Raw genomic sequence first — 11248 nt, forward strand, 5'->3', positions numbered from 1 at the left:
TATTTATAAAAACTATTTTGTATTTATAAAAAGATGATTTCATATCTATAAAAATATTTATATTTATAAATCTAATTTTGTATTTATAAAACATTTTTTTTATTTATAAAAACTATTTTATTATTTTTTGTATTTTAAATATGTTTTCTATTTCAATTTTAATTTTATATTTTCGAATTTCAATTTAAAAAAATAAATTTATAAATTTTTTTTTTAATTTTGGAAATATTCCGAGGAAGTGTATCCCTCGGAATATTCCGACGACATCTTCCTCAGAATATTCCGAGGAATTTCCGACGAAAAAAGTCCTCGGAATATTCCGAGGAAATTCATTTCCTCGGAATTCCGTCGGAAATTTCCGAGGGATTTCCGAGGAAAGATGAATTTCCGAAAAGTTATTTCCGAGAACTTTTTTCGTCGGTATGTCGTCGGAATAGCGTTATTCCGACGACATACCGACGATTTTTTCCCTCAGTATGCCGCTGTTTTCTTGTAGTGGTAATACTATGATATCACTGCTACGAGTTGAATACTTTCAAAGGTGAACACACGTTATATTGATGTGGTATACATTATATTAAAATGAAAGATTTTGACATAAATTTCCCAAAAGTTTGATATTTTAAAAAATTTTAGTTAGATATGGAGTAATATAAATTTGTGATAAATATGAGAAACATTAATAACAGTAACTTTAAAGTGTATCTTTAAGAAAAAAGAGAGATGATGAAAAGGAAAGAAGAAAACATAGCCTGAAAAGAAGGTAAGTTTGTCTGAAGAGAAGGGGGCACTCAAGTAAGTGGCCTTTGTCAGATTTCGCGTGGATTTCTACAGAACAACCTTTACTCTTTTCTCTCTCTCAATCTCTCTGGCCTCTTCTTCTTTCTCTCTTTCAGCTCTGTTTGGCTCTTTTCTCCTTTAATTTCAAAGAAAAATAGCATCAGTGTTTTTATAACGAGAGGTCACTGTTTGATCTCTTGAGAATAATCTTTTATCATAAACTCTGATCCTGGGTCGTCCTCAACACAAAGAAAGGCTTCTGGGTTTGTAGCGCCATTTAGTGTTCATGGGTTTAAAGTTCAAGAACAGAGCTCATTCATACTTTTGATGTTACCATTGGATTATCAGTAGATTTTGGTGGTGGCTCCTATCAAGAGACTTTGCAGAAAAAACAAGAAAGGTACTATAACCTTTGGATTCTGATTCTTTTTTTTTTTTGAAATTTGTGAGTAACAATTTTGATGTAGTTTTTCTCAATTTTTATTTGCATATACATCTTAATTACAACTGTTTTACGAAGTCTTGAGAGTGAGCATATAACAGCATGATTACTGGAAAGTTATTAGGCTGAAGTCTTATTTAAGAACCTGTTCTTAGCTTTTTATAGTTAAAAGTTAAGAGACGGGTTCTTATATTCCGCTAAGAATCCCAACTTAAAAACCCCGCAATAACCACCTTAAAGAATAGAATTAATTCCTGATTTTTAAAACTATTTATTTATTTACTTTTCAAGTCCTCTTGTACTGATATGAACGATCTGTGCCACTAATGTTTTTTGGTTAGATTCGTTTCAGCAAACATCCAAAAAGATATGATTCATTTTGTCTACTGAATAAGTGGCAATCTTTAATTCTTTTTCTCCGTTTTCTGTTGATTATTGCATAATACTAAACGACATCGCCCATCAACCCACAAATACACAAAGTTTCACATGTTTCTGTGTTTGTGAATGTGTAAAGCACTTAGAAAAGAGAGAAGAATTTGATTATTAAACAACAAACAACAAAAAAAAGAGTTTCTCTGTGTGTGTGTCAGTAAATTCGAGCTTTGAGTGGGTGTTTCGTGCATCTCTAGAGTTTTCTCTTTTATATAATTTTTCAGTGTTCTCTTTGAGATGTGAGTAAGAGACCCTTTCACTTCAAGAGTCTTTGTTCCTCTGTTTCTGACTCCGCAGAAGCGTTTTGAGAGAGTGTAAACACATTTTGAGTCTTTTTAAACTCTCTTTGAGATCTCAACATCATGAAGTTCATGAAACTTGGATCCAAACCTGACTCCTTTCAGTCTGAAGGAGACAATATTAGGTATGTGTTAAAGACTTTTTATTTTCTTCTTTTTGATTATCAGAAATATATTTTATAATCAATTTATAGATACTATATAATGTCAAGAAGCTTCAAGTTCATAACCTTTGTTTAATTCTCTGTTCTTTAAGGTATGTACCAAGTGACTTAGCAACAGATGTTATTGTAATCATTGGAGATGTCAGGTTCTATCTCCACAAGGTAAACCCTAAAGACTTAACATCTTATATATTAAAACAGAAGTCATCTTATATATTAAAACAGAAGTCACAACCTCGATTCATGTGTGATTTTTAAAAAAAATGAACTTAATGAACATATTTCTAGAAAATCATGTTACATTTAATTTCTAATCTTATCATTTAAATTTTGGACCTACCAGAAATTTTTATTGGGCTATCAATAATTGGATTTAAACAATAGATGATCCATTAGATTTATAGATAGTATAAATTAAATATATATAATTTAATGTTCTAATACTATACCTCTATATGTTAAATATTTGAATATTTATCGATGTTAACTTTTAAAATTATGAAGATTTTTTTTTAAATAACAAAAATCATATTATCTAACAATGATTAATATTTACTACTTGAAACCAATGAAAACAAATTTTAAACTATATAGTTTATTTTTAAAATCAAACAAAAACTAAATGTTTAATTATTTACTCGATAATATAAATCTATGAAGCGAAAAATTTAATTTTTTAAAAACTTTCTAAATTTGTGAAATGTTACAATATTTTTGAATATGACAGTAAAACAATATTTTACTAATCTTTATATATAGAGTTACGATTTTAATAATTAAATAATAATCCAAAAATATATATATATATATAAGAAAATACAAATACATGTGAAAGTTTGAAACAATCAATAAAAAAAATATACCGTAAATTTATTATGTTTTAAAAATTGATACACATATATATTACAATATATACCAATTTAGAATTGAAAACAAAATATTTATATAAAAATAAATGAAAACAAAAACCTCCGCGGTTGCGCGGATCGAGATCTAGTCTTGTCTTAAAAACCAAGATTAAACTTTATTATATGTTTTTATGTTATGTTTCAGTTTCCATTGCTGTCCAAAAGCGCACGCTTGCAGAAACTAATCGCAACAACATCATCATCCAACGAAGACAATGAGATTCATGAAGAAGATGAGATTGAAATAGCAGAGTTCCCTGGTGGTCCTGCTTCGTTTGAGATCTGTGCTAAGTTCTGTTACGGTATGACCGTTACTCTAAACGCTTACAACGTAGTCGCTGCTCGCTGCGCAGCTGAGTTTCTTGAGATGCACGAAACCGTCGAAAAGGGAAATCTTGTTTACAAGATTAAGATTTTCTTGAACTCGAGCATACTCCAAACATGGAAAGATTCCATCATCGTGCTTCAGACCACAAGAGCTTTGTCTACATACGATGAAGAGTTGAAACTAACGGGGCGTTGTCTAGACTCCATCGCTTCTAAAGCTTCGATAGATACTTCGAAAGTCGAATGGTCTTATACTTACAGCAAGAAGAAGAATCTCGACAACGGGTTGAGAAAGCCACAGGCTGTTCCTAGAGACTGGTGGGTGGAGGATCTTTGCGATCTTCATATCAGTTTGTATAAACGAGTGATCACTACGATAGAAGCAAGAGGGAGAGTTTCATCTGATGTTATTGGTGAAGCATTGCACGCGTATGCCAACAAAAGGGTTCCAGGGTTCAGCAAAAGTAGTAGCTCCGTACAGATCACTGACGTTTCTAAATACAAAGCTTTGGTTGGTTCAATCATTGAGCTGATTCCTGACGAGAAACAAAGCGTCTCTTCGAGTTTCTTGACTAGGTTACTGCGAGCTTCCATCTTTCTTGGCTGTTATGAAGAGACAGGGTTGATGAACAGAGTGGGCGAGCGTCTAGATGAGGCGAGTTTAGGTGATGTTATGCTCTATGATGTTGACTTGATGCAGAGCTTAGTTGAAGTTTTCTTGAAATGTCATCACTCTGAAGAGGATGATATAAAGGCGAAAGCATCGGTTGCAAAGCTTGTTGATGGCTATTTAGCTGAGAAGTCGAGGGATTCAGATAGTTTGACACTTCAGAAGTTCTTATCACTTGCGGAGATGGTCTCAAGCTTTCCAAGACAGTCTCATGATGGAGTTTATCGCGCTATCGACATGTTTCTTAAGGTACAAGAAACTGCTGCCCTAACCCTAAGTGCTGCCCTAACCCTAACTTGCTAATCATGGTTTTGTATTTTTTTTTGTCTAATCAGTTACATCCAGAGATTAGCAAGAGTGAGAAGAAGAGGCTATGCAGGCTAATGGACTGTAGAAAACTATCGGCAGAAGCTTGTGCGCACGCTGTCCAAAACGAGAGGTTACCTATGCGAGTGGTGGTGCAAGTGCTCTTCTTTGAACAGGTAAGAGCTAACAGCAACGGTTCATCATCGACCGGGGACAGCACTCCAGAGATCACTCCAGCTTCGAGATCAACGAACACTGAAGACGACAGAGAGAGTTGGGACACTGAAGATATAAAAGCATTGAGAGGAGGGTTAGCAAGTCTAAGACTGACCAAGAATCAACAGCAAGAGAATAGTAAAGGGAAGCTGGTGAAAAGAGGAGGGCTGGGAGTTTCTAGAGTGTTCTCTAAGCTTTGGTCTAGTAAAGAGAGAGGTGGAGAGATGATGAGTAGCTCAGGGACTTCGAGTCCTGGTTCTGTTAATGATGACTCCAAGTCTTCTTCTTCCACAAGCAAAAAGCATTAGAGGAAGCAGAAACAAGAAAACAAGATTTTTAGGTTGCCAAAATGTTCATGCAATGACTACTCTTTTCACTTTGTCAGATCCAATTTCTCATTTTGTTGTATTTTGATTCTCTTTGTGGTTTTCTTCTTCCTTAAAGTGGGTATGATGGTTAGATCGGTTTTAAAATGGAATTGTTAAAAATGGTTCTTGAAATAATAATAACAAGATGGTTGTTATAAATCAATTGATGGATGTCCATAACCGGTCCGATCTATTAAAGGCCCAAACCGTAGGAGAGAGAGAGAGGAGAGAGAGTCGGCCGAGTATAAGAGAGAGGTGGCCAAGAGACTTTCCATTCTTCTAGTTTTCATAATTTACTTATGTTTATGATTTGTAATCTTTCCTATTCTTGTATTTCCATTTATCTCTCTTGTAACCCTTATATAAAGGGAACATTTATTCATTAATAATATACAGAAACTTACAGTTCTAAATCTCAAGTTTCACAACACGTTATCAGCACGAAACTCTAACACCCTGAGCCTAAAACCTAATCGATAAAACCCTAAACCTAAACCTAACCGGCGATCGCATCTAACCCTATCTCTGATCGCGTCTCTTTTTCCTGCAAGGCGTTCCAGCTCGTGTCCACCTGATCAGCTCCAGCCCCAAGGCGTTTCTGATCCTAGACGACCTCAGCTTCCCGTTCACATCAGAGCCACTCGTGATCCCGACTGCAACAGCTCGCGTTCCCCGATCAGCCGCTCGCAACCTCAGCACCGTTTGCGACCCGATAGGAAGCAGCTAGCTCGCGTCCGTTCCAGTTCGCTGTCCAGCTCGAGGTTCTCTCTTGGTGGTCTGGTTTCTACAATCTACTAACCTAAGGTAATTCGAATTCTAAGAACATGAATCGAATCTTGTTGATTGTAAAGAATGAAACCCTAAAATATAATCTCTAAGATAAATCCATAGGACAATAGATCAAAACCCTAGATGAGTAAATCAAAGCTCTAAAAGTTCGATGAGTAAATCGAAGCTCTATAAGTTCGATCCCCAAACCCTAAAAACGAGATTGATCCATTGATCAATTAAAATCAGAACCTTAAAGGTTTTGAATCTCAAATCAAATCCCTTTGATCAAAGATCAAATTTTCGAAAATCACTAAACCCTAATTCGAAAAATATTGATTGATTAAAACTTATTGATTGATTGAAATTGAATTGATCATCCTGAATTTGAAATTGCTTGTTAATCAAATCGAAACCCTAAAATACTCTAATTCTGAAAATCGATTTTGATTGTTTGAAATTGACACATTGATTGGTTGATTTGATCACCTAGAACTATTGTTAGGAATGTTTAAACTCGAATCTAATTGTTTGGCTTGTTTAAACTAAAACTCTAATGACCTAGTTTGAGATTATTTTAAATCGAAATCTAAAACTACATATTAGGTTAAACTGTTCTAGACTTGATCATACTCGTGGCCGTGTGGCCTTATTGCATTCATACCATAATAATCTGATCATATTGATTGATTGCAATTGCACTTCGAACTTATTCTAGAAATGGTATTGAATCAAACCAAATAGCCGTGTGGCTTGTTCTGTTTCTTGGCCGAGAGGTTTTTTGTTTTCTTTGCCTCTCGTATGAACTAATAGAAACCATGTTAGGATTGCAATTACATGTTAAACTAAATGCATAAGAGTTAAACCGATTGCATACTTGGCCGTGCAGCTTGCTGATTGGCCGTGAGGCATAGATCTTGGCCGTAAGGCTTGATTGATTGTTTGAACATAAAATCGTTTAAACACTAAAACCTATTCCTACAAGATCTAAAAAATATTCAGATGTCGAAAATCAACAACTTTGATTTTTCTGCCCTAAATCTCTTTGGAGATAATTACCTTCAGTGGGCGCTTGATGCTAAGATCATCCTGAAGTCCAAGGATCTCGGTGAATGTATCACCGAGGGCAATAATGCCAGTGAAAAAGATCGATACAGAGCCATCTTGATCATTCGTCATCATCTAGCTGAGAGTCTCAAGGATCAGTATCTGCCCATTGAGAATCCACTAGATCTTTGGAAAGAATTGAAATCGAGATATGATCACCAGAGAACGGTGATTTTACCAAAGGCTCGGTTTGATTGGACGAATCTCGGGATCCAAGACTATAAGTCTGTGGACAAGTACAACTCTGCATTGTTTAAGATTGTTTCTAAAATGAAACTGTGTGGTGAAAGTATTACGGATGAGGATATGCTTGGTAAAACCTTTTCCACTTTTCATGCAATCAATATGCTGTTACAACAACAGTACCGTGAGAAAGGTTTCAAGACCTATGCTAATCTTATTTCTTGTCTCTTGCTCGCTGAGCAGAACAATGAATTATTGATGAGAAACAGTCAGATGAGACCTCTTGGATCAGCTCCACTACCTGAAGCACACACGACAGAGGACAATAAAGAGTCCAACCCCGTTCAAGGAAACAGCCAGCATGGCCGTGGTCGAGACAAATCGAACGGACGTGGCCGCGGTTGAAGATCTTTTGACCGCGGGCGAGGGAATGGTCGAGACCATGGACGAAGGCCAAGGACACTCGTCTGGATGAGGTCATGGTCGAGGCTGTGGAACTTCATTCAAACCTCAACACTCGACCAATTCAAGCAAATCCGTGTGCCATAGATGTGGTATGGGCAATCACTGGGCTAAGACATGTAGGACTCCCAAACATCTAGTTGACCTCTATCAAGAGAGTTTGAAAGGGAAGAATCCTGAACCCCATATGACATATCAAGATGATGAAAATGATTTCGATCATGAGAAGGATGATCTTATGGATTATAAAACTTCTTAAAGACTGAAGTTTGATTTCGACATTTGTAATCTAAATTTTGGTGTTCTTTGATTTGGTGTTTTCATTTCCAATGTTGTCATTTCTTTGAAATTTAATAATAAATGAATGGTTTTTATAAATGAAGTCTCTAAGCCACACGATCTTAAAAGACAAAAGATACTTCATAAACCTAACTCTAAAAAACGCCAACATCTCCACCATTGCGGGTATAGCTATTCTCATAGAGGGTCATGGCCAGGCTAACATCCTGTTGCCTATGGGTACACATCTTGAGATATCAGATGCCTTGTATTCACCCAAATCTAAGAGAAGTCTATTAAGATTTAAAGACATTCGAATGAATGGCTTTCATATTGAAACCACGGGCGAAGGAAACAAAGAATCCCTTTCAATCTTTGATATCGTCCATGGAAATAAGAAAGTTTTAAAATCCATTCCCGCACTATCTACTGGTCTTTACCATGCTAAAGTCAGTATGATCGAAGTCAGTGCCACTTTTAACAAAGAAGCAATCGACAATTTCACTCTAAACTCAAACAGCCATTCTCTTAAAGAGAAATGAATCATCCCTAAGAACCTATCTTGTGTTGCTTGTTCCCAAGGGAAACTTAGTTCTAGGCCATCACCAGTTAAAGTCACTAAGGAAATGATAAATTTGGCATTTGCCAGGTTACTTGCTCAGATAATTTGATTACGAGCTCATTTCCAGACTATACGTCTTGGTAATACTGGTGAATTCACTTTCCAAACGTTTAATGATTACTGTATGTCCATGGGGGTAAGTGGGGAACACTCTGTGGCACATGTACATAAACAGAACGGCTTGGCCGAATCATTTATGAAACGCATACAGCTCATAGCTCGACCATTACTCATGAGGTCGAGACTTCCGGTCTCAGCGTGGGGACACGCGGCCGATATTCCCCATTACAATTGCTTACGGGTCACGAGCCAGACATTTTCCATCTAAAGATATTCGGCTATGCTGTTTATGTTCCAATTGCTCCACCACAGAGAACAAAGATGAAACCTCAAAGGAGGATGAGGATATATGTTGGATTTGATTCCCGCACGATTTTAAAGTATCTCGAGCCAACTACGGGTGATTTGTTTAAAGGCCATATACGCGGATTGACATTTCAATGAATCCGAACTTCCAACATTAGGGGGAGATAGCAGTAAAATGGTAAAAGAAATATCATAGAATCAAACATCCATATCTTGGCAAGATCCTCGGACTCAAGAATGAGATTTAGAAGTCCAAAAGATTATACAAAAGCTAGCTTAAACAATTGCCAGATTCTGTTACTGACCCGAATAGAATGACTAAGTCATGTATACCAGCTGCTAATGCACCAATAAGAATTGATGTTCAAGAAGAACACAATCAAGTTGTTACTGAGTCTAAGGCACGTTTGAAAACGTGGTAGACCAATAAGTTCCAAAGATAAGATCCCTCGAATATTAAAGAAATTTGCTACTAAATCCGTGGACGAGGGAATCCTAGACATTGTCGATCTTAAGATGGACAAACTTAAAAGCCACGGCCGTGGATGAGGAAACCATAAAAAAATGGTTGTACCTAAGGCCTAACAATGAGGCTTGGGACGCCAAGCTTCAGGGTACTGAAGGTCATAATGAAACCTTAATAAGTTATGTCATGTCCGGGACACAAATGGAACAAGAAAAAGAATATCAACATTGATGATATATTTGCATGCAGTGTAGCACTTGAGATTATGAAATGAATGAGGATCATGAACCCACGTCCATACATGAGTGCACTCAACGAATCAGATTAGATCAAATGGAAAGGGGGCGTGGAGTTAAGTTCATTAAAAAAAGAGAGGTTTTGGTCCCATAGTTCGGACACCTCTAGATATGAAACCAGTTGGACAAAATGAGTCTTTATGAAAGAAATGATACATGGCGAGATAGCAAGATATAAGGCACTGCCATATGCACAAGGATTCCACAAAGACCAGGAATCAATTATGAGGATACATACTCCCATGTGGTGGATGCAACTAGGCCTGGGCAAAATAACCGGAACCGAAGAACCGAACCGGAACCGAACCGAAATACCCGAAACCGGAACCGGACTAATACCCTCAAATACCCGAACGGTTCCTATATTTTTATATCCGAAATAACCGAACCAAACCGGAACCGAACCGAGAACCGAACGGGTACCCGAATATATAAAAATATTAATTATATATACATATAACATCATTAAATATATATTTTTATTTTAAAATTCTATTAAAAGTATCTGAAAATAGTTGAGGATAACTAAATTATTATAAAGTATCCAAACTACCCGAAAGTATCCGAAACTATCCAGATAGTTTTATCTGAAATATCCAAAGTAATCCGAAATATCCAATTTTTTTATCTAAATCATCCTAATTATTTGATATTTTACTCTAAATAACCGATATTTTATCCAAATTATCCGAACTACCCGAACTATCCGAACCCGAACCGGATCTAAATGAGAACCGAACTTTTTCCGGATATTTTCCGGTTCCTACATTTACTATCCGAACCGAACCGAACCCGAAACTATCCGAACCGAACCGAACCGAAAATAGGTCAAGTACTAACTGGATCCTCTAGCCCCTATCCGAACTACCCAAAACCCGAAATACCCGAACCGAACCGAACCGATACCCGAAATGCCCAGGCCTAGATGCAACAAACATTTAGATTCCTAACAAGTATGGCCATAAAAGAAGAAAAATAGACTTGCGGTTAAAGGATGTAGAAACCGCCTACTTGTATGGTCCACTAGATAATGAGATATATATAAAAGTCCCAGAGGGTATTGAGTTGTCAAATGCAACAGGTTCTCGAGAACTAAAGTATACAAGCATATGTTAATGATATAAAATATCCTAGGAAACTCTGGAGATATTTCCCAAATGGTCGAATACCTTAAGAAAAAATTTGAGATGAAAGATCTCGGAATAAACGAAATTTTGTTTGGGATTACAGCTTGAGTACATAAGTGACGGAATCCTTGTGCATCAAATGACAGGTACAGAAAAGGTACTCAAGAGATTCAATATGGCCGATTGCCATCCTCTAACCAGTCCCATGGTCGTGAGATCTCTCGGTCCGGACACTGGCCCATTCCGTCCCAAGATGGACGATGAGGATGTCTTAGGTCCCGAAATGTCATATCTCAGTGCCATAGGAGCTTTAATATATTTGGCAACTCACACACAGCCTGATATAAGCTTTGTCGTGAACCTACTATCTAGGTTTAGCTCTTGCCCGACCCAAAGGCACTGGAACAGGATTAAACATGTTCTTCGTTACCTCCAAGGAACGAAAGACTTGGGTCTATATTATACTAACCATAACAAAGATGGTTTAGTTGGCTTTGTTGATGCAAGATATCTATCAGATCCACATCATGCTCGATCACAGACAGGATATGTCTTTACACATGGAGGTACGGCCATTTCATGGCGTTCCATGAAACAAACCATCGCGGCCACATCATCCAATCACTCGGACATCTTGGCCATACATGAGGCCAGCCG

General features: G+C 36.9%; 1 protein-coding gene across 3 annotated transcripts; it reads left to right on the forward strand.

Moving 5' to 3' along the window:
• Positions 1-583: 583 nt before the first annotated feature.
• Positions 584-5075, forward strand: LOC106336385 (BTB/POZ domain-containing protein NPY5-like). Of its 3 annotated transcripts, none has more exons than XM_013775212.1 (5): positions 584-1180; positions 1882-2081; positions 2213-2282; positions 3174-4274; positions 4361-5075. In XM_013775212.1, the coding sequence occupies exons 2-5, from the start codon at positions 2020-2022 to the stop codon at positions 4853-4855; spliced, it is 1728 nt and encodes a 575-aa protein (XP_013630666.1). In that variant the 5' UTR covers positions 584-1180; positions 1882-2019; the 3' UTR covers positions 4856-5075. The 3 variants fall into 3 exon arrangements, with proteins under 3 accessions (XP_013630666.1, XP_013630665.1, XP_013630664.1); XM_013775211.1 differs by having other exon boundaries at positions 1955-2081; XM_013775210.1 differs by lacking the exon at positions 584-1180 and having other exon boundaries at positions 1417-2081.
• Positions 5076-11248: the final 6173 nt, after the last annotated feature.

The sequence above is a fragment of the Brassica oleracea genome, chromosome C3 (genome assembly GCF_000695525.1).
Source record: "Brassica oleracea var. oleracea cultivar TO1000 chromosome C3, BOL, whole genome shotgun sequence".
Lineage (NCBI taxonomy): Eukaryota > Viridiplantae > Streptophyta > Magnoliopsida > Brassicales > Brassicaceae > Brassica > Brassica oleracea.

Coding starts and splice junctions, on each gene's coding strand:
- LOC106336385 (XM_013775212.1), top strand. CDS start 2,020: ATGAAGTTCATGAAACTTGGATCCAAACCTGACTCCTTTCAGTCTGAA. Junction 2,283..3,173: donor TCAGGTTCTATCTCCACAAG/GTAAACCCTAAA, acceptor GTTATGTTTCAG/TTTCCATTGCTGTCCAAAAG. Junction 4,275..4,360: donor CTATCGACATGTTTCTTAAG/GTACAAGAAACT, acceptor TTGTCTAATCAG/TTACATCCAGAGATTAGCAA.